Source organism: Drosophila melanogaster, chromosome 3R (genome assembly GCF_000001215.4).
Source record: "Drosophila melanogaster chromosome 3R".
Taxonomy (NCBI): Eukaryota; Metazoa; Arthropoda; class Insecta; order Diptera; family Drosophilidae; genus Drosophila; species Drosophila melanogaster.
This window is the reverse complement of record NT_033777.3, coordinates 22,419,087-22,446,605: the sequence shown is the minus strand read 5'-3', so window position 1 is coordinate 22,446,605 and position 27,519 is coordinate 22,419,087. Positions and strand designations below refer to the sequence as shown.

Below are 27,519 nucleotides of genomic sequence, written 5' to 3'. Positions count from 1 at the left end.
GTTTAACTTAAATTTTAAACGATTTATGCTGTAAATAGGCAAATATAATTTATAATATTATTATTAAAGCAAAATGGCCATTCAACCCAATCGAAGAAAGAGAAGGCACGAGGAGACAACTGCTGAGCAAGAGGATGAAGGTGAAGTGGAGGTGCCCAAAAAACTGGCCAAGGAGTCCGACACACCGAAGAAAAAGAAAAAGAAGGATAAAACTAAGGAATCATTCGATGAATCCACGCTGGAAAGCACTGAAACCGATCCTGCTGACTCCACTCCATCAAAGAAGAAGTCTAAAAAGACAAAGACATCCGACACAAGTGTAGAACAACAGGTGGAAGTGGAGATGGCTGAGGATGAAATAAGTCGCGATTCCGGGATTGATCCCGAAGAATCCCGCATACACTTTCCCAACGACTTTAAGATGATGCACTTTCGAACCAAGCTTCGCGGCAATAACTTCATAACAGGTGGGTTAATACGTTCAATAAAAGATCGCTAACTCACGAATCCCAATTCCAGAACTGCGACACTTCCTGCACATGTGCTCAACCACGCGTCCTAAGCTTGCGGCTAAGTACATAGAAAAGCGTGGAAAGCCCTTGGAGTTAGCAGAAGCATTCGAAAGGATCGATAAGACTAATTTATTTCACGTGGACTACCTCACAGAGGCTTTGCACCGAGTTTTGATGGAAATACTTACCAACCAGAAGAGCCACATGGAGTCGGCTGTCCACGGGTGTAGATATTTTCTCAAGGTTCACGGAGGAGTGCTCGAAAATCAAATGAAATCAATGCAGCTAGGCCATCGGCGTAATGCCCTAAAACTGCTCACCGCTATTGTGTGCGTGGAGCCTCAATTGGCCCGCCAAGTTCTGAATTCGTATGATGTGCTTTCCAACGTGACTGTGACGCAGAAATTGCTGTCCCATGAAAAAAGTGAATACCAATGCGAGGATACAGTGCGCAAAGCGTTTATTCTCTTTATTTTGGCCTTCCTGGTCGAGGGCAATACTCTACTTATCCGGAACATCCTGGATCGAGGGCAACTAATTGGTGTGCTGGCCAAGGGATTGGTTTACGATGACCACGTAACCGTCTGCGTGGTGCTTAACGCACTACGGCAATATGTGCTGGAGAACCCCGAAATACAGAAGACCAAAAAGGTTCTGGTTTTCGATTTAGAGTGCTGCAAAAATCTGCGTCGCCTCTACGATTGGGAGGGACCCATGGGACTCAAGGTGATGTTTGCTAAATCGAAACATGTTTCTAAGATACCTCCAAACCCACAGGAGGCGGAAGCGGTATCGGCTGCCGTTCACGAACTCCTGCTAGTCCTTTTGACTTCCCGCAAGCACGGCATCTGCTTTGATGCGATGACGCACTACCGCCAAAAGCAAAACAAACTGCAGGGCAGATTACTTGGCTCTCTATTCAAGCCCTACGATAATCCGCGCAAAGTGGATTTGGTTATTCAAACACTAACTGCTTGTCCAGACTTGGGACGCAATACAGTGAGGAATTGTTCCTCTCTGCTCAGTCCGGTCAAAACCAAGCCGAAAGATTTGCCCATAGCTGTGGCGTTTCTCGCCCAAATCATTAATGCAGTCCCGCCCAGTGCTCTATCAGCAGCATTCGATAAGATGACCCTAACGGATTTCTCATTTTGGATCAAGGAGCTGTGTTTGCCCATCGAAGCTTTGCTTCACATTACGGGTAAGAAGTACCTGAGCGATCCAGACTTCAATTTGAGATTGGCTGTACTGCGTCTGCTGCTTTCCATGATGAAACAGTACAGCAACTATATGAATGCCATTGCTGTCCGAGAGCAATCAAAAAAAGCCGGCAACTCGCTGCGTAAATTTAAGTTCGATTTACTTAACCATCTGCTGGTGCATTTTCCCACTATCGAGTCCATCCTATATTCGCTTTACATGTTCATCAAACAGAAAAACGTGGAAGGAGTGAATGTACTTGAGAGTTTATCAATCACTTTAGATCTGGTGATGCTACTCTGCAAGGAGAATCGAGCGTTTGTGAATAAGACAAGTCAGATTCTGGATTATTTGGATGTGTTGCGACCCCTATACGAAACTGATTTTGACAAACTGAATCAACCGGAAGAGCTCTTGAAGATTCAATTAGAACTGAAGTCGATTAAAACCATCCTGCTGCTCTTTCCGCACTCCTTGAACCCAACCCAACCGCTTTTCGGGAACGTATTCAAATCATTCATAAAAGCCTACATGTTGGAGGAAAAATCAATCAAATCGGAGTCTGGAAACATATTGAGTCGGCTGTTCCAAAACACAGGGATGTTTGACTCCTGCAGGCATGAGATCAATATCTGGATAGAGGCCCTTATTGGATTCGGTCCCGCTACGGTGACCAACGTAGTAGAGATTCTGCTGACCATACTCTGTTTGGATTGGAGACAGATTGAGCTTCCTGAACAAAGCGTTACGGATACTGCCATAATCACCAAGAACCTGAGCAAATTGTTTGCTCAAATTGAGCAAGGTCAAACAGTGCAAGCTTATGTGGAAACTCTTACCCTTAGCAAGATGATGCCGCTGTTGCTAAAGGGTGTAGAATTGGAGGAACCATACGACGAATATGTGGAGCTAGTATTTGTTCTGCTTTTCCACTATCACAGCAAGCCGGAAATAGTGCTGCAAATGTACGAGGATAACTTAAGCAAGCACACTAACTATATGAAGAGTTGGCTGCCTGGTGAAGGAAATGGTAAACCAAAGAAACTTCCCCACCTTATATTTGATAAATGGCCCTTGCTTAAGCAAATGCGAAAGGTTAGCACCGAAAGTGAAAACATGTCATTCGAGCAGGTATTTAAAATGGATGATACGGAAAACAACTTCGAGCTACAACTAGAAGAGGGCCAGACAATGTTGTTGCATTCCTCCCTCGGAAATCCACGTCGCAATATGATCTACGTCCAGGATTTGCTTTTCGTTTTTAGCCATTTCTTCACCAGCCAGAAATTAAGCAAACCTCAAGCAGAGCTGACAGCAGATTTTCTTATTAAATTCCTTCAAATTGCCAGTCAGGTAGATGGGCCAGAAGAAGTTCAGGAGTCGGATGATGAGCAGCAGGACGAAAATTTTACTCAAAGTATGCTGCACTATATATTTAACCATCGTCTGTGGCAATTGCACCCCACTGAATTGCTTAGTGAGACGAGCGAATCTCGCTTGAACTATGTTATCTTCCTCAGGAGATTAATGGAGCATTGCCGCAGCTTGCCTCGATTCGAGACCTATACTGCCAACTATCGCTTGCACTTGATTAAGACCCTGGATATTGCTTTGGATACACCGGTGGACCAGTTGGGAAATCAGCAGCAGCTCGACGAGTGTGTGAAATTGGTGGATTCATTTGAATTCAATTCTGATCAATGCTCTCAAATGCTGGACTTGCTAACAACCAAAGTGCAAGCAAAGGACTGCATTCCGAATGGTAAACCAAATCATTACTTTGATCTACTTCTACGTTTGCTGGGTCGATTGAACACGTTAAAGGAGCCCATTGATTGCGGGAAGTCATTTAAATTAATCCTGACCTTCTACAAGGACTTCGGCGAGCTGAATGAACAGCAACTGGAACCATTTGAGTTGGCCGTCTTGGAGTTTTTGCTCAATTACCATCATCACATGGATGAGTGCGACAGTGAGTTCTTTGCCTGTTTCTTTACATCCTCTCGAAAACTCAGCAAATCCGCCATTCGTTTGGCCTGCTTGCTGCTCGAGCGCCAGCCCCGATTAGCTGAAACATTCGCAGAGTTACTGCCAAGCAATTTGGAGCAAAAGGATTTGGTGTACCCCCTCCTGGATATTGCTCTGACGAAGAACTATCAGATACCTCTACCAGTGCTTCAACGTTGCTATCAGACCTACAAGAACGGCTTCATGAAGAGCATCGAGAAGCCACAGAAGGCTGCCCTAATTTACCGGGAGCATTCGGAGGCTAGCGCTCTTCTTATTGCACTTTGCATGCCAAAGTCTGAGTGCTTCGATTACTGCCAGAAACAACTGAAGCTCGATTCCGTGGAACTTTTCCAGGTGCGAGTCCTGCGTGAGATTTACTGGCAGGGCTTTGCTGCCGCTAAGGATGAAAAGCAAAAGGCCACCGTCTTTGTTAATTATATAAACCTTAATGTTCAACTGTTAGCACTGGATTTGAAGAAACAGGCTTTGGATCTGCCTAAGCTAGAGCAAATCTCGTGGAACTGTTACGAGTGGTGGAAGACGAATCGGACCGACGATCTACCCTTGGACTGGAGTCGCTTGCAAAAGAACCCGCAGTGGCTTAACTTTTGCAAGAGTAGCTTAAAGTTGGCCCTTCACCTCGGCGAGGAACGATTGCCACTTCAGGATGAAACAAATGGGCTTGTTCTAAAGCTGATGGCCTTCCTGTGTGATGGAATGTATGATGAATATAAGGAGGATGCACAGCAGGAGGAGGATGCAACACCAACACTTCTATACGAAATGATTTGCACGCACTCCTGCTGTTTTGACCATCTCTTAGGCAAGCCAAGTGAAACCAAAACGCACATTTTACACCTAATGGAGGTGTTGGCCAGAAAGGCTCCTAGTGCCCTGCAATCTGATCACATACCCGTAATCCTTGGCTCCTATCATGCAAAACTGTCACCTGCGGATCGATATGGATTAGCACTGCTGGAGCACTACGAACGCTTTGACGTGGGCTTGGATAAGTTTAGACCTTTCATTTGGGGCGAAAGTGCTGTGGCCCATTATGCCCTGAGGGCTGCGGACGAGGATGTGCGAACCAGGCTGCAACAGCAGGAGACGAATGTGGCTCAGGTGCTAGCCCTGATTGTTCGAGAGACTAGCGAGTACACCATTGAAAATTTCCCGATTTGGAGAAGCCTCCATGCTAGCCAACAACTACCCTCCACGGAGTTTCAAAATCCTGCTAAGAAATCCATGAGCTTTGGCGACAATCAGTTGGAGCAAATGGTGGAGCAGGGTCAGCTAGATTTCCCACAGGATTTACGACGAATTTGCCCGAAGCGCGAGACTATATACGAGACCTGCTACGATCCCGCCTTCCTGTTACCCCTGATGATGCACTGCTTTGCACCCGAGTCCGTAGTGTGGGCCCGTTGGCCTGTCCAGAATGGATTACTGGCGATCACCTTCTGCGGTCTATCATCTCTGGACAAGGACATGAGACTGGCGGCTGCCAGTTGCCAGCAACGCTATCGTGCTCATTTCGAGCTCTCCAATTTCTACGAGCGTCCGCTGTGGACGCAGGCCTATGAGAACATTCAGGCAGGATTGGCTGATCTGAGAAACTCCTGGCTGGCACAGAGGAGAACGCATGGCGGAACGCCTAGAGTTCCTTTGATTCCTGGCCTGTTTATCGCTCACAGCTTTAATTTGAGCACAGAGCCAACGCATTTGCTGTACAAGCGACTGATGATGTATTTGCGGCTGAAACAGAGCTTCAACTTTCAAACGATACCCGACTTCAATGTTTTCTTCTACTCCCAGGAACCAGAGCACCAGCAGTACCGCGAGTTTATCGTGGAGTTGCTTAGATGCGGCATTAAGTGCAGCGCCGACCTTTTCCTGCTGGTATCCACCAATACGTTCAAGGTCCTCCTTGGATTCTACGGCTCCAGTTTGGCCAGTTTGGAAACGAATCTGCTGCTGCTTTCGGTGCTCTCCACATGCGTCAAAATTCCCGGAGCTGTGAAAATCATGCTGGAGCACGTAGGCATCCTGTCCTGGCTGGTGGGCGTAATCCGCGACACAGAGTTCCATCAGTTCGATATCATCGAGGGTGTCATCAGCATCCTCAACAATCTGTGGTATGCCTTGGCCGCGTCCCGTTCGGAACTGACGGATTACGACCACATCCAGTTGCGAGTTTACCGTCTGGTGTTGCAGCTACTGCCGCTGCTCTCTCCACGGATATCAGTTCCTGGCTTGGGTCGCCTGTTCAACGTTCTGTGGAAAACTGGCTCGGCCTGTGGCCAGCATCGTGCCGTGTCCGCCACCCAAATGGATACCCTGCTGGAGTGCGTTTCACGCCAATGGCCCGATCAGCTGGCGAGTGTGCGTTATGTACGGAGCTTTGGCAGCGCTGGCGCCTGTTCGCGTTCCGAATACTGCGACTGGCTGGCCAAGGATCAAAAGCTGGAGACTCCTGCCGTCCTCGCGTTGTCCAGTCTGCGGGAATATGTCATTGACTGGGCGCAAGCGCATAAATCGGAGAGTGACGGGGAAACCAAGCTGCTGGTGGAACCAACGGAGTAGCGATTTTTTATTGTTTTTGCTTAGGTTAAGCTATAAAATTGTGTTAACTGTATAGGCACTTAAAATCATCGAACCATTAAATTGTATGCAATGAAACGACAAATCTAAATCTTATACTTTTTCCTGTGTAAATAATAATTCAGTGAAATACTATATAATGATGGAGTATTCCTCTTAGAGCTCCAGACTGACTGATTACCGCCGTAACTCATTCTGTATCAATATTTGTGGGAGTCACTCGAAAGCGAATCACTTAAAGATGTGTTGAAAACGAACTGTCATGTCTCCGGCTGATCCAAAAGCACCCTCAGCCTTCATTAGTCGGCCCGCAGCGTATGACAAATTACGGACAATCAGCATAACAAAAGATCAGTTGGGCCAAAAGAGATGGAAATCCGGAGACAAAGTATTGGACCATGGCAAAACCCTTTAGCGTTTGTTAATTTGGCCAATCCGTTTTCACACGCACCACAAGTGGGCGTCCACCGATGCCCACCCAGCATCCATAAGGTGTGCATGCATCTTTCGCGACCCCAGACCCACCTACAATTTGTTGGGTCAACAAAATGTTAATCACCACAAAGAGCTTAGCCAAAAGAAGATGGAAACGAATAATTTTTGGTCTTTGGATTTCTAATATGTAAAGCAAAGTGCGCAAAGTTGACGCAATCGACGAACGAAAATATTCACAAGATTTATGATCTTACTAGCTGTCTCGAAATCTAAGCCACTTTGTTACATAAAACTCGCGGTTGGGTTGGGCTCTGGAGTTGCAGATGCGGCTGGATGCGACATAATTGATTGATATTGCCTGGCATTTTGTTAGCCAAAACGTATCAAATGTATCTTTTGGCCTGAAAAATATAGTGGATCGAATAAATGTATAAATTTGATTGGCTCAAGGCATAAACAAGATGGGAGTAAGCAAATAAAGAAACCAAATGATCTCGGAAATCATCTCATATTATAGCGCTTGATGGATTGTATTAATATTCGATGGCTAACTAGTTATAATCATTGAGCCCTAAAAAATTGGTCGTAAATCGAGGTGCCATTAATTGGACACATCTTCATCAGGTTGCAGGGAAAACACGTTTTGATTGGCTTGACTGAAAGGTGAAAACCCATCAGCCAGACAATGTTTAAAAATAGAAATGTTGACCTTACCTAATATTTGTCTAAAATAATTAAAAAATTAAAATCCGCTTTTTTATACGTCGCCTTTAATTTAATTAGTTTTTGAAATATAAATATTATTCGTTCAGCCCGGCAATTCAATTTGTTCTCGTATCTCCACACAGACCCATTGAGATTTCTCTTTCTACAAGATTTCACTTACTTCACGCATCAATCAAAATCCTTCGATTTCCAAGTTTCCCTGACATTTAGGTTCCCCAAACTCCATTCAATCACCATGAAAAGTAACCAAAGGAAAACTGGCTGCCATGGCATTGAACCATCACCATCCCCACAATGGGCCAAAATGAGAAATGTGGGGGTCAGGAGTTCAGCCGGTAGCCGGAGCAGCAGCTGTTCAAAAGCCAGAAGACAATCCCATTGCCTCTTTTTTGGGAAGGCGTGACCAGCGATCGCTGGACAATTAAGCTGCTGTCAAATGATTGATTTAGCTTACTTAAAAAGCAATTTTGTCTAATCCGGAACTGACAAGGCACCGAATGTAAATTGTAACCGAAGACGCCCGATAAAACGATATAAATACATATATGGGGGGATACCCCGACCCCTCGCAGCTAAAACACATTTGGATGCATATGATTATCCGGAGTGCGTTGGCAAATCTTTTCTCGGGTTTCATGGAGTCCGTCGAAGATTAGAGCTGCCTCTGTCGCATTCATATTTCACACCTTAAACGACGGCCTGCGATTGCCTTTTTCGACTATTTGCATTTTAAATTATTACCGCGGCCCTCATTGACACGTTTATTTCGTGGGGCACAAAGGCCTTTGTCTTATGTCAAATCTATGCAATTTATACAAATTTATTTATAAACAAATTTCTCGATTGTGCGTCGCGTTTGTGCCATTTAGTGAACTCGTTGCTCTTTTTGCTATTTATGATTTCATTTGCCACCGCCAATCATAAATTCCTGCAAATCCAAATGCCAATATCGGTCGGGTGGTTCAATCAAGTGTCACAATAAAGCTTAGCCCCCGGCTATGATGATGATTGGTTGCCCAGATGGATGACTTTATTATGCGGCCTATGGGCGATTTGTAAACGGTAGTTCGATTAAGGCGTGGCGGGATGAATCAAGTGGCTAAGGTCATCCATGGGTTGCCAAATGGTGCTCTGTGGGGGGGTCAAAATTGCGGTTGACTTGAGTTATGGCAGCTGGGATCACGTACGATGGGATGCCAATCTGTAACCGCAAAACTTTATTAGGAATTCAGTTCACTTAGCTCAGCTGTAGCTGCAGCTGTACAAGCAAGCAACATGGATTTTCCATTTGCATTTCACTGCGAAAAACGATTCCCTATAAAGTCCTAAGATGTCCGATCTTCAAATAGCAAATATACCCTTATACTAATAACTTTTTAACATTGTACACCGCATATACTCTTCAGATAGAAAGTGGAATATTTCTTGCTGATAACTTTGCATCCCAATATAGAACTAGATGTTCTGAGTGTATAATGGTGATACTCGACCACCAGTTGTGGTACTAGCCACCCAAATGCCACGCGGATCATCACGTTCCTCTCGAAGATCTGCGCATATGCAGCAGCCTCTGTGTCCTGGCCACAATCAAAATTTGTTCAACAGCAAACGACTTCGACTCGGAAAAGTCAAATGGAAAACTGTCAGTTGGGGATGGGAAGGGGTGGTGGGGGAAAAACGCATGGAACAGTTGGAAAAGGGTGCAATCGGGTTCAAAAGCTCACCAGGCGGCGGCGTCGAGGCGTCTCGCCATCATTTCAAATATCAAAAGTCACGACGAAGAAAGCTGGTTTGCCACTCGATGCCATGCTCAACGTGTTTGATGTTTGCTTTTTGGCTCGCTTTTGTGGCTTTCAGTTGGTCTTTACCAAGCATTTGCCCAGTAATCTGCCGCTAAGAGATGCGACTGCCAGACTCTCCTCCCGGTGGCATGTGGAAACTAGTCGGGTGGCGGAAAGTGCTTCACACTGCCTGCCGAATTTCCATTGACAGAGGATGGGTCTTCAGTTCCACTCCCCCGCCAAATGGTGATTTCCCAGACAGGTTACCAAAATGGTGTTATGCCAGCTACTAACATTGTTATGCTGATACCGAAAAAAATGTTATTAAATGTATTGGTGCTTCACTTAGGCACTTATTAAAAAAAAAAGTAGTTTTACGATCAAAAATAAACCATAAAATATATTAATTAGCATAACCCTTTTTGCTGATTATTTTTCCAATTAACTACTACTTTCAACACTTAATTTCCTTAAGCTGCAGTTTCATTTGATGCCGGCCATTGATGGTCAAAAAGCGCTTCCAGGTTTAGCCTGTTTGGCAGTTGGCTGCTCATCAAAAGCCTCATCAAAGAAATAATTGCAAATGGCAAAGTTGAGCGGAAGTGTAAAAGGCAGCCGGAAATCGAATATTGAAACATGCGTCTTCAGAAATGAGTTAATTTACATGCCGTATTGGCGCTAATGCGAGAGAAATTCGCGCCGTGAAGTGGCCCAAAAATTGGCTACTAGGAAGCTGAAAGCCAACTTTGATCTGCGGCACGTGTGTGAGTTGGCCCAAAACTGGCTGTTCATTTAGCTGTGGGCAAGGATTTCGGAGGAAAGCGAAACCAGAGTTGTTTGGGTAATGTTGAGAAAGTGAGACAGCCGGCCTCAATCCCAATAAATGTATGTAAATGTATAAAACTTAATTAGCGCCCAAGGGAGTGCAGCTCCACTAGAATTCCGTTGCGTCATGGCAACGGTTGGCCATTAAAGGTGTAGTAAGGTAAGGTAAGGTAAATTTGCAATTGGCCAGCAGCCAAGTTCAAGCTTAAGACTGAAAACTAAAAACAAGACGAGATGGCCATAATGAGCTTTCATTCATAGCCAACTGACAACGACCACATCTGCAGCATCTTCGGCGGCCCATGGTCTTATGCTTTTGTCTTCGGCTAGGAAACCTCGCCACGATCGCGGCTCAGTCTGCATCGAGCGTTCAGACGGTTTGGTTTGGTTTGGTTTTGGTTCAGTTCAGTTTGCCTGTGCCAGCGGTTTAGCCACCAAATACGAAAGCAGCTTAAATTCGACCTTTAAGCAGTAAAAATCACAAAATCTAACTAACTTTGAGCCGCGAAAATTATCGGCCGGTGTGAACTGTTGTCCGCTAATTCGAAAATAACGATTCGAAATTTGGCAATTAATCGAAAATAAAGTGCAACGAGAAACGGCCGACAGCCAGCGGGGCATATTGGCATTATACAAATCAAATGTATATAATCCACATACAATAAAGGAAACGTTAGCAGCTAATTCGCATTTGATTAGTTTATGTTTCTGTCTCGATTCAAATATTACGTTTTGATTGCGTGCATCGTCCAAAAGCAAAGTAGAGAGTGTGGTGGATTCGTGGTCGTCTAACCATCGGATTACTGCGCTATTAGATTGGATACATTTTCCTAAGATACTTGGCCAAAATGCTAGTGGTAAGTTATAGAAAAAGTAACTTCTTCTGTACTCAGATACTTCAAAGCTTGTCAATAATTTACGTTCTTTGTTAAGTTTATAATCTAAATAAATGCATGGCTAGTGATAATTAACAGATCACTTAGCATTGTTTCAGTTTACGCTTCAAGGAATCCCCTAGCAATCTGAAAGTTTCCGTTTCAGAGACGATAAAACAATTTAATTAGCGACATGTGAGACGCATTTAATGCGTTTGCCAGCTACCGATCGAGTTCCAGTTGTTTTATGACCCCTAATCACTCAAAGTCCATTTGGTGAACATGCCTGATTAGGAGTATTAAAAGCATATAAAGTCTGAGGTCAAAACGAGAGCGGATAGATTTTAGACGCAGGTGCTAGTCGCTTGTTTAATCCAATTTGATTGGCCAACCCGTCAAGGATTTATGGGCCTTTTGGCCCGCATGTTGGCCAGGCTGAGGCCCACACCCCAGGCATATCCGATTTCCAGCTTATGCAATCGACAGTTTATGGCCAAATTCAAATGGCCAGCGCCAGTGATGGTGCCAGTGCGACCTGTTGTTCGCCAGCCAAAGTTGAGAGTTGGCAGCAGCCTTCGACTGGACCCGAGCAACCGGATCGACTCCCATTCCCAGACCCGAAAAGCATAAAAAACCAATCCCTGCCCATCTACCAAGTCATCGGTGAAGACGTCCCAAAACGCAAGATGTGTGTAGATGTCTGCCGTTGTTGACATGCAATAAAATTTCACTTTTCACCATTGCATAATTGCAGTTTGACAATGCTTAAAATTGATTATGCTGCGTTTTCCTTTTTTTCACATTTCTGTTTGCGTTGGCAAAAAAAAAAAAAAACGTTGACTTCCTTGCCGGCCGCTGATTTCTCCAGCCCAAAATTAGCCAACGGGTCATAAATCATCCAGCGGCAGTCAGTGTCAAGGGACACTAGTGGTTTCTTAAAAAATTAAATAATTTTAAGGAAATGTTAACACAAAGGTAGTAAACAATTGACTACGAGTTGTGAAACTCAAGAGCGCATCAATAAAATTGAAAATAGTGAAAACAAAACCCGTTTAAAATCAAAATACTTGTTATTTTATTATACTTATACCTTTTTATAATTTCTTCAATCGACGATTTCATAAATACAAAAAAAGAAAGCTAAACAAATTTTAAAGCCAATTGTAATTCATTAATAAATGTTATCACAGCGCCAAATTCCCGAGCTCATCTCCGTAAACTACCTTTATTTTTTTCCTGATGGATAAAACAATAAAAACAATTTCTAAAAACATCTAAAAATTGCCCCATACCGATGCACATTTGTAGTTATTTCTTATCCACATCAGTTTTCTTAGTGAAAAACACAATTGGCTCAATAACAAAAAAAGTTTACCCAAAAATCGCGCACCATATCCGCAGCTCAAAATATTTCACAAAAAAAAAAGATTTCAATCGATTTTATCACACGTTAGTTTCTCCCGGTTATTTCAATTAACGTTTTCAAGTGCCTCGGGGCTCCGATTTTCACAGTCATTGATCAGGGAGCGGGAGTATTGTTTGATTTGCTTATCGGAACTGTTGACCCGGCGCCATTGTAGGGTAACAAAAGTAAAAGTACCACACACTCACTCACGATCGGCGCTTCATTCACAAGATATCCAATTCATGGATTCAGCAAGACATATATAAATAACAAGAAAAAACCGCCCGCACACTGAGCAGTCAACATATATCGTGCGAGGAGATCTGTATCTTTAGCCATGGTCTGCACGAAATTGTGCAATTGTCAAAATAGCAATTTACAATTTACCATATGATAGATGGGCAACGAAAAGGAACAGGAAATGGGCACGAAGATGCTCCTCGAATAAATCAGTGCCACTTGTAAAGTATAAACTATGAAGCCGCTGAGCAAGTGCAGCGGATGAGTTGGCGGTCATGTTTAGGGGGAGTTTATTGTCGCGTTCGTTTCCTAAGTCTTTTGTTTTGTAAACCTATCGACGGACGCATCTGCTGCCGAAAGGTCAACAGCAGCATTTCGAACGGGCAATTGTAGATAGTTTTCAGTGGTGGTAACTGGCACACGACGCTGAGCACACACAATGTAAGCGATTTACATAATAATATGCAACTATATAGACAGGCCAAACAAAGCTGGGCATAAAAAAACATTTACCACTTCCACTGGCCACCGATGATCTCTGCACCGGCAGCATCTTCATCTTCACCTCGACTTGGCTTGGAGTGGCTTCGTTGGGCTCTTCCTCAACATTCGGATCTTCGGAGACCAGATGCCCGGGCATCGATAAAAGTGAAACCGAAATTGCCGAGTACACGGCCCAATGATGCCATTGACATTGCATTTTTGTCTCAACGCGCCATTAGATGTAAAGAGCAAAACAAAAAGCGAGGAAAAAAAAATTGTAAAAGAAAACACAGAGATTTCCCCTGCAGTCCCTCCTTAAAATCCAAAGCCCAAACAATGGGCAGACATTAAATGGGCAGACATTAAAATCCAAAGCCCAAACAATGGGCAGACATTACGCGAACCGAAACACCAACAAACAAACAGAAATTATTATTGGATGGAAAAACCTTACCGCCATGTCTGCGACTGTATTGTATAGTAAGTATATGCCACGGAAATTTATCGTAATATGCGCACATTGGTAATTTTGTCTTATTTTTATTATGAAATGCTGTGTGGCAAAATAAAAGTCGGGAAGATGGCAAAAAGCGTTGGTCAATAAGCCGAGTCCACGGATTTTCACTCGGCGAGAGTTTGGCGTGGCAAAAAAACAAATATATAAACATATAAAAACTATAACCTGTTGTAACAGACAGCATAATATTATTATCATATGTCTGGCAAATTCAATTTGATGCCCAAACTTGAACTTCAGCCGTTGCTGCTTATCGGTGGTCCATCAATAAACTTGACCCCTGGGCGGTCAATCAGCCAAAAGATAACCTTTGGCTTTCTGCGATCTGCCATTGTGAATAGACGATATGCCATCTATCTGCGACGGCTTACACGCAACCGAAACCCAATTAAATGCACATAAATATGCAAATAACAGTCAGCCAAATGGGCCCTAATCGAAATGTAAACAGCTATGAATGCGATTTCGGAGTAGATCCCCTCGCATATCGCGCTATATCGCCGCATTGGTCAATCCCCAGCGATCCAATCAATGCCAATCAAAACGCAAAAGCTCGCTTCCATGTCAAAATAGCCTAGGCCCACAGATCATAGATTATATCGTCGATATCAAGTCAAAAACAATGCCACAAAATCCGAGTTCAGGGCGCGTCAGCCTCGAAATGTGAGTGTGAAATTATGCAAATGCCCGGGACTTGCTATCGAGCACCCAACTGGATGGTTGGCTCCCTTTGGGATCGAGATGGTTGAGAAGATGCTGCCAGAGGCCCACACACGCAATTACGGAGGTTTTTTATGGCTCCGTGGACAACGAAGCTTGGTAGCCACAAAGGCAGTTAAAAGCCCGTAAAATACTGTCACAAATTTATTGAGCAACCAAACACTGGGGGGATCGCCATTGATAAAGGGCCACAAAGTGGTAGCCATAGCATCGATTTGTGCATGCCCTCACAGAGTTCAAATATGGCTAATATTATTATGGTTTTATTAGGTCTTTAACAAATACTTGTATGGTTTTTTTTTTTTAGATTTTTTTCAACAAATTTTAAAAATCCCAGAAGAAGCCACATAGATTTATTAAATAGTTCAAGTTGAAACAAATTGCCAACTCACTTTTGTGTTTATTTAAAAGCTTAAAAATACATAAAGCACGATATAAAGCAGCATGATACTATTTTTATTGACAGCTCTATTTGGTCATTGATAAATTTCGAACGCAGAAGATTTCTGTAACACCTTTTGATAGTTCGTCATGATAGTTTCTATTGTTTTAATTATTAAGCGAAATTTGCTTATGAATACAGTCCAATTTGTATATCTTAATAATAGGCCATTCATACGAACTCTATGCCGAGATGAATATAACCAAATAAGTTTTCCTTTACATCCATAAATCGTTTATTTGGGCGTGAACCGGCCTTTTAATATAATATAGTTGCATTTTATGGTTTTACTGGGGCAACGCGATTGCAACATAATATTTACAACATTAATATATTGTATATGCTGGCCCACATAAAGCATGAACAGCAATTTGCACCAGCTCGCCAATTGGTGGCGAGGGGATGGGATCTTGATGGGATTGGGCTGGGGGTTAAGAGAGCTGGGAGCTGGGATTGCGTTATATGGCAAACTGTTACATCCAGAGCCAGATAAACAACTTTCGGCCGGGTCTCGAAATTCGGGGTTTATCATCTAGCCAGCTGCTTAATAATGCGTGGCTTGTGGATATGGATGTGGATGCAACCAAGCCACCGGTTTGTGCAATGCTAAATGCAAAAATGCAAAAATTCATCTGCAGAATGCGAAATATCTGAGGTGCAGCGGGGCTCAGCAGGCGTGAAATTAATCACAATAAAGACTGCAAAAAAAAAAAAAACAGGGGAAATCCAGCAGCAGCATAAGCGCCCCGCCAAACTGACAGCTCGAATTACTGGCATACGTATATGATGTACCATATTTTCATTGTTGTCCGCTGGAACTGGGTTACCCAGTCCGATCCGCACGTCGAAAGTGAAGTTTCGGTTTTTGGTCAGTTTCGCATTATGCAATTGGCTGCTTCTTTTGGCCCGAGGCAATATTTGCTTACCTCAAGTGAGGGGGAAAACTTTCGACCCACACACAAGGGATAAATAAATTATATAGTATGTATGTATGTAGATGGCTCTGGGCCATTATCCATTGAGGTATTGCTAATTTATTGGCTTTGTCCGATTGTTGTTAAATCACTTTTTACACTTTGCCGCATGTTTGTGGCCAATTTCTGTGGCTTTTTCGGCTCTTTGCGGAACACAGCGGCCAGCGAAAATAATTACGAATAATTAAAGGCGTTTTATTGAGCTGCCTTATGGCGCTTTACGCGCTTGTTAATTTCGTTCATATACCACATAAATATATATATATATATACATATATATTCGTTCAATTAAAACGGAAATATGCGGCGTCTTTTGATTGGGGTTTTCAGCTGGGAACTGGCGCGAATTTTAAATAGGGAAATTTTCAACGAGCTGCAGGGCTTGTTAACCTTTTGGCCATAAAACAATTAAAACCTAAAGCTTTTAACTTTATTTATAACTCACACATTGTGTTGAAAATATATTTACATTTTATTAGTGGCAATAATCAAGAAATCCACAGATATTTACAATTAAGCACTTCCGCAAATGCTGCCTGGAATTTTCGTGTCTTGAAGTGCCAAACATGGCAGGGAAATGGCCCGAAATGAAATAAATGGAAATGCCCACATGCAATTGAGCCCCGCGCCTTTTAATAAATGTAGCTACAGAGATTCCCAACTGACCATTACAATTTATGATGATTGCTATTTCTTTTTGCTGTACCAGTGGATCCTCCTTCCCCCTTACATTTTTTTTGTTTAAACCTTTTCCCAGCCGATCCGCGAAATCAAAGCCGGTAAACTTGATTAGCTAAGCGCCAACTTGACGCGACTGACGGACAGTCCGACTATTTGGCTGACTGACTGACTGAATGCCCACGATGATTTCCATAGTGAAATTGACGCAAATGAGCAGCCAAGCAGGCATGGCCATCGATTTTGTTGGCCAAAAAGCGAAAAGGCCCCAACGAAAAGTCAATAGCAAGCCAGTTGTGCGGAGAAATGACTGCCAGCCAAAATTATTTCCCATCAAAAATGGTTGCCTCCTGGTCGTTGGCGTGGTCCATAATGCTTTGCCCTTTGGCAGAACTTGAACTCTGGCCTTGGTTTTCGGGCGGCAGTAAAATTGTGAAAAATTATGATTATTTTCAGCAGGCCATATAGTGTGAAAAGAGTCGACTCATGTTCGATATTATGGCAATGGACTTCAAAGGAGACGCCTTCGGTGATTTGAAGGCGGACAAGTAGAAAGTTTAAGGGGCGAACTTCAGTCAAGAGTGTTGATCAATGGGAAGATTGATTACTTGTGGGGTACAAACTGAAAAATGAACTTAATCATTTGGGCATTGACTTCATGCCACCAAGTAATATGACTATTTCATGTGAGTAATATTTAAAAAATTAACAGCAATGAAATCAAATAGATTTGCAGGCACTTAAAAGAAATGTGTTTTCTATACGATTTATGCAACATTGGTATTGCAAGTGACTGGGAATCCTTGCTGCGAATCTAATGGGCTTTTCATTTCATCTACTGTTGTTGCTGCTGCTGATGCCGATTAAATAATTTCCACTCAGGCAACGACTTTGCCACGACTGTTCAAATTTGGACAACGACGCGGGGTAATGCCAAGTGCCAAGTGGCAACAACGTGACTGCCACACAAAAATCCTGGGCACCCAAAGTGAGCCCCAAAAACGCAGACCAAAAATTCCAAATCCAAAACCGAAAACAAAACCGTAATCCGAAAAAAAACAAAACAAAATCAAAGCGGGAAACTCACGTAGCTCCGGCGACAGGTGGTCAGATGGTTTGCTTTTCCTCCGCTCGTTGATGCAACAATTAGCCTAAGCACTTGGCCACAGCCAAACAAGAGTTGCAACTTGCTGGCCAATTTGCAAACGGTCTGCGGACTCCAATCGCATGAAAAACCAGCAGGAATCAATCGTCAAGCTGTTGAAAATGGGAAATTGTGCAAGGCAATGGCTAAGGAAAATTCAAAGGAAAACGAAAAGGCAAAGGCCCAAACGCAGCTTTAGATTCCCCCAAAAAAAATCAAGAAATCCGCATAGCAATAGTGGGCAGCAAAAACGAAGTGTAATGCGTTATGATTTTCCATCGGCGCAAATGGCGGAAAGATTACCACGCCGAGATTAGCGGACTTTGGCTTACAAAAATGAAGGGGTCACAGGCTGCAGACGAAGCATGGATTTTCCATTTTCCACCAGCTTGCAAAAGTTTCCCGCCATTGGGCTTGGCTTCTAATGTGGCGAATAAAATGCACTCGAAATTACGAGGAGCTCAATTAATAAAGTATTGTATTAGTTCAGGAAAATCAGGAAATTTCGAATGCAACAGAGTTATATAAACATTCAGTCACGGCTAAAATGTTAAATAATTGTATAGACATTTGACACACTTCACTTCAAGTTTTTGATTTGCTAGTCTGCAATTTGATGCACTTATAATTTTTTTAAGATGCGTTTATAGTAGGTTTACTAGTGTAGATCAGGTGGAAAATTTGGAATTGGCCTTAACAAAAACAAGCCATTAGCTTAAGATAAATGAACATATCATAATTTATAATTTCCCAACAAGTTACAAAATTTCCGGCAAAAGCCATTGCGACTAATGCCATGCAATTGGAAATGGTTAAGGTGTCACAGGCAATTTGCCCAAGGTGTCTCCAACTAGCCGTGCACCAATTGCCATTAGAGCAAATGAGGCCCGAAACTAAGACGCCCATTAGGAGAAGGCTGTCGAACTTATTAAGTTATTAAAATTTAAGCGTACCCATTAATGTTTCCTCTTTGTTGGCTGCATCTTCATATCTATTTCTTTTTTATCTCGCAAACAGAGACATTTGAACAGCCTGCCTTGGGCTTTGCTGGCGGTTCTTCTGCTGGCTGCTCTGAAGTTACATGTGACCAATGCGGAATCCAGTGGCGATCACAAGGAGGGGGAGGTGGAGAGCGCCAGCACGGAGAGCAACGAGATCATTCCCAGGGAGGCCATTCAAAAGCTGGACTACTCCGTAAGGCAGGCTTTACTTCGGGCCATCGATAAGCTGGAACAGGAAGAGGCGGCTGCCACGGAGAGTGGTGAGGAAAGTCCCAGCAGCAGTGGTTCCCATTCCCTGCTTCTGCGAGCAGAGAGCTCCACTCTGCCATCGCACCGCGAAAAGGATGAGATTCTGGAGGAGAGCACCAGGGGCAACGATCCGGAGCCAGTGGTGCCAACTGTCCAATTCTACACGGCCACCTTTGACGAGAAGAATGCCCAGGAGCAGCTGCTTTCCTCCTTCATCGATCGCTCCAAGCTGTGGAAGAAGACCACCATCCGGAAACTGAATCAACCTGCCGCTACCTTGTCCCTCGAACCGAAATCCACGGAGGCGGAAGGTCCAGAGAATCGTCAGCTTACCCGGAGCGTGGATAGCTCCAGTTCCGGATCCGTGAGCAGCAATGAGATCTCCCACGACAGCGGCAGTCACGAGATCAAATTCGAGATCAGCAATGTGAGGAAGACCACCACGCCCACGACCACTACGTCTACGACTACATCCACAACCACTACGCCCAGACCCCGCACCACTAGACGTCGCACCACGACAACGACGACAACCACGACCACAACCACGCCAAGGCCCACCCACAATGAGGATGGGGAGAACATAGAGCTGGTCGACAAGCAGGACATTCGCATCCAGGAAGCGCCACTCGTGACCGCTTTCACGGTGGATCTGGACGAGCGTGGTACGGCTCAAAGGTTCCGCCCATTGCTGGCGGGCAACCAGCTCCATCAGCGCACCGCCAACTTTGCAGCGCCACAGCAGCAGCAACAGCTGCCCCACATCGGACCCACCATCACTAAGCTGAATGTTTTGGAAACAGAGCCGCCGGCTACTCAGCTGCCCACCCAGTTCCCGCCCACAGGCGGCAGCACCTCCACCACACAGATCAGTACGAGCACCAGTGCCGGCGGTGGTTTCTCCACCACTCCCGCCTTCCTGGCCAGCTCTACGAGCAATTATGTGAAGGTATGCTGCTCAAAACTAAATCGCTATTTTTTATTGACTAGCAAATACCTTTCGATTGATATTTAATAATAATAATTCTTCATTAATGTCAAATGATAATTATTTTAGCAGGAGCCCCTGAACAATCTGCCTGAGCCGCCCAGTGTGAATAACTATCTGATCGAGCGACAGCGAGCTCTGGAGCAGCAGATCTACCAGTTGAAAGTGCAGGCACAACAGCAGCAGGCTCTGATCCTGCGTCAACTGAAGCTGTTAGAGGAGCAGACCCAAAGCCGTTTCCAGGGCTCACCGATTGCCCAACCCAGCACATTGCAGCCACAGCAGCAACAACAGCAGCAGCAACTGCCGCAAGTACAGCAGCAACTGCCGCAAGTACAGCAGCAACATGGTCCGCTGGAGGCCATTCAGACGGGTCTGCAACCGCCCACTTTGGGCGCGGGTTACTCCATAAGACCTTCGGTCGAATTTATACCCAGCACACATACCAAGACTGTTATTTATCCCACATATCCAATTGAGCAGCAATTGCCGCTGCGCGATGCCGTTTCGGGTCATAAATTCGCCCTGCACAATGGCAACATAAACGCGAATAACTATCAGAAGCCGCCAGCGAATGCAGTGCAGCAGATTTTCCAAAATTTGCAGCAATCTCTACAGAAATCGAACGAAAGCCCCCAGGTTCAGCCCTCCAATCAGTTCAACTTTGCACCGGCCGAGGCGTCGCAACTACAGGCCTTGCCCCATAACAATTACAAGCCATTTCAACAGCAGCAGCAGCAACAGTTGCTGCTGCCCAACTACGTCAGCAATGCGGTGTTCCAGCAGCAGCAGCAACAACATCAGCAACAGCAGCAGCAAAGGGCGCGGCAATTCCGCCAGGAGACGGGAGTAGGTAACTTCGGTTTGAATTCCAATGTGGAGATTCAGCCGAGCAACTCCTTCGCCACCACGATTGTTAGCCAGCAGCCTGGCCTCAATTCCAATCCCAGTCTGGAGAACCAGAACTTCTACAGGCAGCACTTGACGCCACAGTTGAGCAACCAGTTGCAGCAAAACGCGCAGCAATATCTGCAGCAGCAGCAGCAGCAGCAGCAACAGTTGCAGCAGCCAAAAGCCAGCGGCGACATTAGTCCAGGTAATGCACACTATAAGAGCAGACCGAGTGGCCCCAGTGGCAATCATCTTAGTCAATTTAGCAGCTTAAGAAATCTTGACGAATTGAAAGTAATCAGTAAAGTTTTAGCTCTCAACCATGGGATACCGCAGTTCGCCTCACAAAACCTGCACTTCAACGGGGCCTTTTGAGCACTTGCACCACCAAAAAGCACCACCAACCAGCACCACCATCCCGCTCCACAACCAGCACGAACTCCAAACACCTCCTGCTCCTCTGAGTCCTTTTTACCCAGAAACAAGTATCTACCGCCCTACACGTTGACTTAAGTTTTGCGTACAACATCTTTGTAAATATACAATCTATTTTAAAGCGTAAGCATCGACCTAAGAAAAACATATAAAAATGAGCAGGATGAGTAATGCGGAGGATATGAGAATTATGGTAAAGCAATGTGTTGAAATGTAACAATTATTTATTTTCTATGTGAATAAAGTTTATCTTAAAGTACAACAGCAGCTTGTTTTTAGATATATTTTCATAATGATAACATAAAAATAAAGATTTCTGATGAACCACTTACCATCATGGTACTTATCTTTTGGGTTATAATTTTTGAAAACTACGAAGTATTACGACCAGAAAACCGGTACAGTGTTTATGTTAACAGCGCATTAACAGAGTCTGTAAACGTATTCGAATTCTCCCATCCCTAACATGCGTGCATCGGCGTCAATCGAAATCGGCAAATTTAAAATACAATGTGACAAAGTCAGCTTTTCTCACCAATCAATTCGAATTAAATTAATCCAATTGAGCCAAAACGCAACAATTAAGCTTGCAACGGATCAGCACTTATGTAATTTTAGAATGCGATTTGCCTATGCGAAATGCCGACGAGACGAGCGATTAAAAAAAACGCTGAGTACGCGTAAAAGCTTGAAAAGCTTATTTCATTTGGCGAGTGAATGTCGCAATTTGTTTATAAACAATTGCTTTAGTTCGCCGACAGTCGTTACCGCCAAAGGAGCGCCATGTGGTCGCGCAGCAGCAGTTCCAAAAGACAAGTGGCCACCACCGATGGTGACCCCGAAAGGGTTTTGGCGCAGGTCCAGGATCTCAGCGACTGGCTCGTCGCCAATCCGCAGATCAACGGATGCAACACCTTCGAGAACCTGCACTTCTTCCTCCGCACCTCCAAGTTCGATGTGGAACGGGCCAAAAAGAAACTGAAAACGTTCTACCAAATGCGGGCGGAGCGCACCGAATGGTTCGATAATCGCGATCCCCAATTGCCCGAGATCCAGGACCTACTCAAGCTGGGCGTCTTCCTACCCATCGGTCCGGATGCCGAACAAAGGATGGTGGTGGTCATACGCACAGCAGCACACGATCCCAAGCTCCACAGCCAGAACAATGTTTTTAAAGTGAGTCATGGAAATATGTACACAGGAAAAAATAAAATACAACGATTTTATGAAATGTCTTAAACTATATGTAGCTAACAAATTAAACATAGTCATGAAGGCGAACTTTTCGTGCTTTAATAAAAAATAACTTAACATTTTAATAATATGAAATACGATAAGTTTCGTCCACATTTTTTCCTCCATATACTTATATCTCCAACCTTTGTTTCCCAGACCAGCAAAATGATATTGGACCTGCTGCTAAAGCTCGATCCGGAGACCTGTGCCCGCGGAATGGTGGCTATTCTGGATATGCAGGGCGTTCAACTGGGGCACGCTCTTCAAATGAATCCGAAGCTCATCAAGAGATCCGTGGAAAGCTGGACCGCATATCCATGTCAGCCCAAGCTATTGGAATTCACCAACGCCCCGCGCCATGTGAACTTCTTTTTGAACACCTTTAGGTGGGTTGTATGTTCTAAGTCAAATTAGAATTTACTATATATTATCATTTTTTTTAGAATATTCATGACGCCCAAGATAAGATCGCGACTTTTCGTGCGTCGTGAAGGAACATCCGTGAGCTGCGATCAGTTGCCAAAGGAACTCGGTGGTCAGGGATTAAGCTATATGGAGCTGTCTGTGAAGTGGAAGCAGTTGGTCGAGGAGAACGCCGATTTCTATGTGGAACAAGACAAATACAAAAGCAAGCTCAAGTGATTGGGGTTAGTGTGGCGGCAGTGATAACAAGGCGATTAGCCGAATGTTATAGATTAGTCGAAAACATTTACAATGCGCAAATGCACAAAGGCGCATATCAGTTGTCATATTTTATGGAAGGGTACTACAAATACTCCCTAATTCCCCACTTAACCATATTTGTATATATTATAAGTCATTACGTTAAACCTTTTTAAAAAAGGTTATTTTCGTTGTGTTAATCATCAATGTTATCTTTTTTTTTTTGCTTAATAAAGTGTCAATACACGATAAACCAAACAAAAAAGAGACGAGTTTATTCATAATATTCTCTTTATTAGTATAAAACGTATCAAAAATGTTTATCAAGTCTACAATTATTATCAGTTATTGGGTGCTGCCGACCGTCGCCTCAAATTGCTGGGGTTTGCATTACAAAATCGCTTGATCCGCTGAACCGCGAGCAATTAGCGATAGTTTAATAGTAATAAATACATAGAATACATACAGAAAGAAAAACGATAAACAAGGAAACACGCATAGTTTGTGAACGTAATATTTGTTGTTTCTCGAAAGCGGGAGGTGTTAGTTATAAAAGGCGTGCTGTTGCTTTTGCTGCTTTTGTTTTCTCCTTTACATATACATATAAATATGATTTATACGTTTTTACGTTTCACATATAAAAATATAGTAGTTGCTCTGGATCAGCAATTAGCCCGCTATAGTTCGGTTCACATTGCCAATTGGCGGTTTTTTGTTTTCTTTTGTTTAGTGGGAGGCACCCCATGAAGCAATGAACGAAACATAAAAGTATTGGCGGTAACTAACTAAAGCGTAATACACGAGTCTGCCAGAGCGCTTTCATCACAAGTCCAACTGCAAGCGCAGACCACCACCACCGCCGCCGGAATCGCGAAAATTCGCGGCTCCATGCAGTGATTCCTATATCTGCCGCTCATCCTTAGCCGTCAGCTTGTCGATGAGCTCCTGCAGCGGGGCCAGTTCGCGCCGCTCAATCAGATTGAACTCCTGCACGAAGAAGATGAAGTGCTTGAAGGACGTGTTGAGATGGGCCTCCTCGCCAAGCGTCACCACCTCTGTGAAGTGCTGGTGGTAGATGTGCGCATACACGCGGAACAGACGCTTCAGTATGGTCTTGGCGGAGGAGTGAAAGTTCTTTGGAAACGGCACGCCGATCTTGGAGGGAAACAGGGTCTCGTCGTCCAGCTGATCCTGCACCCAAGTCATCAGATAGTCAATATACTTGGGCGCGCTGCACTTGATGGGCTTCTTTACGGTCAAACCGTCGGCCCAGTGGTACTCGTATTTCGGACCAGCCGACATGATGCCACAGGTCTCCTCGGTGCAGAACTCGGTGATGGTGCCGTACAGCATGTTGATCTGGTTGAAAAAGTCCACGGCTGCGAAGGAGTGGCAATAAGAATTGGTTATCTTTCGCTAGTTACACTATACTAGACTCACTGTTAACGGCCACCCACTCGTTGAGATCCTCGCCATCTGGAAGGGCCACTGCATTGCGCAGGTTTCCCGATCCCAGCGTGGCTGCCGCATGCTTCATGAGATCATATTGGTGTGTGCCTTCCGGGATGTTCTTCTTGGGCTTGAAGGTCTTGCTGGAACGGGAACCGCTGTGGAAAGAGAAAGGCAATAAGTCGCGGCCCCAAACAGCCCCACTCAGTAAAACATAATACAGTAAAGATTCTATAGATTGAAACGTAAGCGACTTCGTTCAATTTACACTCCCTAAAAGAAATATTTCCTTTTTTTTTCTTTTTTTAAATTCACTGAGGAAGAATGCAAGATATCTTTGAAAAGCTATTTTTTAAACACCGCAGACAAAATTAGGGAAGTTCCACTGTACAAGAGGTTGGGGATATCACCCCAAAAAGGGCAAACAAAGCCGGAAAGTCAGATGTGGGGCGGGGTGATCCAAGCTTTCTTTGTGCTCGAAAGGATTGCAGTTGCACTACGTTTTGCCCCCCTGAGAACTTACAACAAGAAGTCCATGGCATGCAATTGCTGTGCTTCGCCTTTCACTGAGCCTCCAATGGAATTTTCCTATGCGTAGACTTTTCCGGCGAGTGCCACACCGCTTTTTCGGCTCTTCTGTGTCGTGTCAGCAGCTTTATTCCGCCGATTTTTACACAATTAGCGCCGAATAATAATTAAAGAAAAGTGACTGGAATTCGCAGCAGGTTTCTTTCTCTGGTCAATTGGGAAATGACAATGATGGTATCTGTATCTGGCCTCCAGTTGGTCGGTCTGTTAACTAGTGCCGTAGCCCAACAGCTGATGCGAGCGGTTCCAGGAAGTGTGCCGAGCCAACTAGTTAATTCTGTTGTGTTTATAAACGCAAAAAATTTGTTATAAATAAAAATAAAATTGCTTTCACACACAGAGACAGTTGATGAAAGTGCGAGAGGGACAACGCGACAGGTTATCAGGCTATCAACGTGGCCAGCCTGTTAAAATAATTCAGTACGGTACTGCGGTATTTTATCTGGTATGTCCCTAACATTTCGCAATCGGCTTGCTATGGTCACACTTGAAGTAAGCACGTGGGAAAACAACTGTAGCAGCATCGTGGGTGTATAAAAATATATATTTCTTAATTAAATCGGCATATATTCGGCATAGACATGGTAAATATTTCAGTGCAATAATCATATATTTGAATTTTCTGCGGGTTGCCCGTGAAATGAAAATGTTTTCCCTGCGAAAACTAACCTACACACGCGGAGCACCCAAAACCACATGTGTCTGCCACCGCATCAGACTGATAATTTTTCATTTCCCCGCCTCCAGTCGAACCTGTATGTGCTGTACGAGCATGCGGCGGGCTTCTCGCTCTTCTCCGTCAAGGAGTTCGAAGAGGTGTCCATGTTCCTGCCCCAGGTGGAGTCCTCGGTGACGGACCTCGCCAAGTTCAACTCAATTGTTAAGCTGGCTGGATTTGCACCTTTCAAGACGGCCATTGCCGCACTGGAAAACATCAATGCCATATCCGAGGGCATAGTGCCGCAGGATCTGCTCTCCTTCTTGGATGACTTCTTTGCCAAGCTGAAGAAGAAGAAGTGCACCCTGGGTATTGCGGATGCCAAGCTGGGAGCTGCAATCACCGAGGCCATTGGCGTCCAGTGCAGTCACTTTGGAGTGGTTCCTGAGATTCTGCGCGGCGTGCGATTCCACTTCGCTAAGCTGGTCAAGGGTAAGCTACCTGCTTTGCAAGGAAAATCCTCTTTGTCTAACTAAAGCCTCCTCCATCCGATGCAGGATTCACCGACAAGTCCGCTGGCGTTGCTCAGCTGGGTCTGGGCCACAGCTACTCGCGTGCCAAGGTCAAGTTCAATGTTCATCGTTCCGACAACATGATCATCCAGTCGATTGCTTTGCTGGATCAGTTGGATAAGGACGTAAATACCTTCTCTATGCGGATACGCGAGTGGTACTCGTATCACTTCCCAGAACTGGTCAAAATCGTTCCCGACAATTACATGTTCGCCAAGGCGGCCAAGTTCATCAAGGATCGCAAGAACCTCACGCAAGACCAGCTGGAGGATCTTGAGAAGATCGTCATGGACTCCGCCAAGGCTCAGGCTATCATTGATGCCGCCAAGATGTCCATGGGCATGGACATCTCCATTGTTGATCTGATGAACATTGAGCTGTTCGCAGAGCGCGTTGTCAAGCTTTCCGAGTACCGAAAGAAACTGTCTACCTACTTGCACAACAAGATGAACTTGGTGGCACCCAATCTGCAGTCTTTGATTGGCGACCAGGTCGGTGCCCGCCTGATATCGCATGCCGGCAGCTTGACTAATCTGGCCAAGTACCCAGCATCTACAGTACAAATCCTGGGTGCCGAGAAGGCGCTCTTCCGTGCTCTAAAGACCCGCTCCAATACGCCCAAGTATGGTCTTATCTATCACTCCTCGTTCATTGGTCGAGCTGGCCTGAAGAACAAGGGTCGCATCTCTCGATTCCTGGCCAACAAGTGCTCCATCGCGTCGCGTATCGATTGCTTCCTGGAACAGCCGACTAGCGTGTTTGGCGAAACTCTTAAGCAACAGGTCGAAGATCGCCTCAAGTTCTACGAGTCCGGCGATGTGCCGCGCAAGAACATTGAGGTAATGAAGGAGGCCATCGAGGCAGCTGGTCAAGAGGCGGCAATCACTGTACAGTCCGAGAAAAAGAAGAAAAAGAAGAAGCGAGCGGCTGAAGACGAGGGCGAGACGAATGGCGCCAGTAATGGAAACGGAGCAGCCGCCGAGGCGGAAAATGGCAATGGCAACGATGATGGAGAGCCAAAGAAGAAGAAGAAAAAGAAGAACAAAAACAAGGAAGCGGTGGAGGCGTAAATGTCTCTGTTACATTCAACTTAGTTTAAGTCCACACTATTATCTTTTACTTACATGCTTCTTTTGTATTTCCTTTGACCCCCTGATGGATCGCATTTCAAATAATAATAAACATATACTTTGGAGGGTATTCCCACCGGAATTTTATGAG

At 44.6% G+C, this 27,519-nt stretch overlaps 5 protein-coding genes across 9 annotated transcripts; 4 read left to right on the top strand and 1 right to left on the bottom strand.

Annotated features, from left to right (window-relative positions):
- The first annotated feature begins 18 nt into the window (after positions 1 to 18).
- On the top strand, positions 19 to 6,454 carry CG12499 (uncharacterized protein). Its single transcript, NM_142787.2, has 2 exons — positions 19 to 467; positions 520 to 6,454. Exons 1-2 carry the CDS (start codon positions 74 to 76, stop codon positions 6,303 to 6,305), a joined length of 6,180 nt encoding a protein of 2,059 aa, NP_651044.1. The 5' UTR covers positions 19 to 73; the 3' UTR covers positions 6,306 to 6,454.
- Positions 6,455 to 10,455: 4,001 nt separating this feature from the next.
- Positions 10,456 to 21,392, top strand: CG13847 (uncharacterized protein). Of its 2 annotated transcripts, none has more exons than NM_001275907.1 (4): positions 10,456 to 10,947; positions 18,586 to 19,767; positions 19,879 to 20,902; positions 21,011 to 21,392. In NM_001275907.1, the coding sequence occupies exons 1-4, from the start codon at positions 10,939 to 10,941 to the stop codon at positions 21,070 to 21,072; spliced, it is 2,277 nt and encodes a 758-aa protein (NP_001262836.1). In that variant the 5' UTR covers positions 10,456 to 10,938; the 3' UTR covers positions 21,073 to 21,392. The 2 variants fall into 2 exon arrangements, with proteins under 2 accessions (NP_001262836.1, NP_651043.2); NM_142786.3 differs by having other exon boundaries at positions 19,876 to 20,902.
- A 284-nt stretch (positions 21,393 to 21,676) lies between these two features.
- pinta (prolonged depolarization afterpotential (PDA) is not apparent) lies at positions 21,677 to 23,290 on the top strand. Of its 2 annotated transcripts, none has more exons than NM_001300537.1 (3): positions 21,677 to 22,308; positions 22,525 to 22,754; positions 22,812 to 23,290. In NM_001300537.1, the coding sequence occupies exons 1-3, from the start codon at positions 21,916 to 21,918 to the stop codon at positions 23,008 to 23,010; spliced, it is 822 nt and encodes a 273-aa protein (NP_001287466.1). In that variant the 5' UTR covers positions 21,677 to 21,915; the 3' UTR covers positions 23,011 to 23,290. The 2 variants fall into 2 exon arrangements, with proteins under 2 accessions (NP_001287466.1, NP_651042.1); NM_142785.2 differs by having other exon boundaries at positions 21,881 to 22,308.
- Positions 23,291 to 23,303: 13 nt separating this feature from the next.
- Positions 23,304 to 25,445, bottom strand: mats (mob as tumor suppressor). Of its 3 annotated transcripts, none has more exons than NM_001275906.1 (3): positions 25,004 to 25,445; positions 24,472 to 24,638; positions 23,304 to 24,410 (listed from the first exon to the last, which is right to left on the bottom strand). In NM_001275906.1, the coding sequence occupies exons 1-3, from the start codon at positions 25,015 to 25,017 to the stop codon at positions 23,932 to 23,934; spliced, it is 660 nt and encodes a 219-aa protein (NP_001262835.1). In that variant the 5' UTR covers positions 25,018 to 25,445; the 3' UTR covers positions 23,304 to 23,931. The 3 variants fall into 3 exon arrangements, with proteins under 3 accessions (NP_001262835.1, NP_651041.3, NP_001287465.1); NM_142784.3 differs by having other exon boundaries at positions 23,760 to 24,410; NM_001300536.1 differs by having other exon boundaries at positions 23,760 to 24,410; positions 25,004 to 25,281.
- A 92-nt stretch (positions 25,446 to 25,537) lies between these two features.
- Positions 25,538 to 27,511, top strand: Nop56. The gene is made up of 3 exons (NM_142783.2): positions 25,538 to 25,652; positions 25,816 to 26,218; positions 26,284 to 27,511. The coding sequence occupies exons 1-3, from the start codon at positions 25,650 to 25,652 to the stop codon at positions 27,366 to 27,368; spliced, it is 1,491 nt and encodes a 496-aa protein (NP_651040.3). The 5' UTR covers positions 25,538 to 25,649; the 3' UTR covers positions 27,369 to 27,511.
- Positions 27,512 to 27,519: the final 8 nt, after the last annotated feature.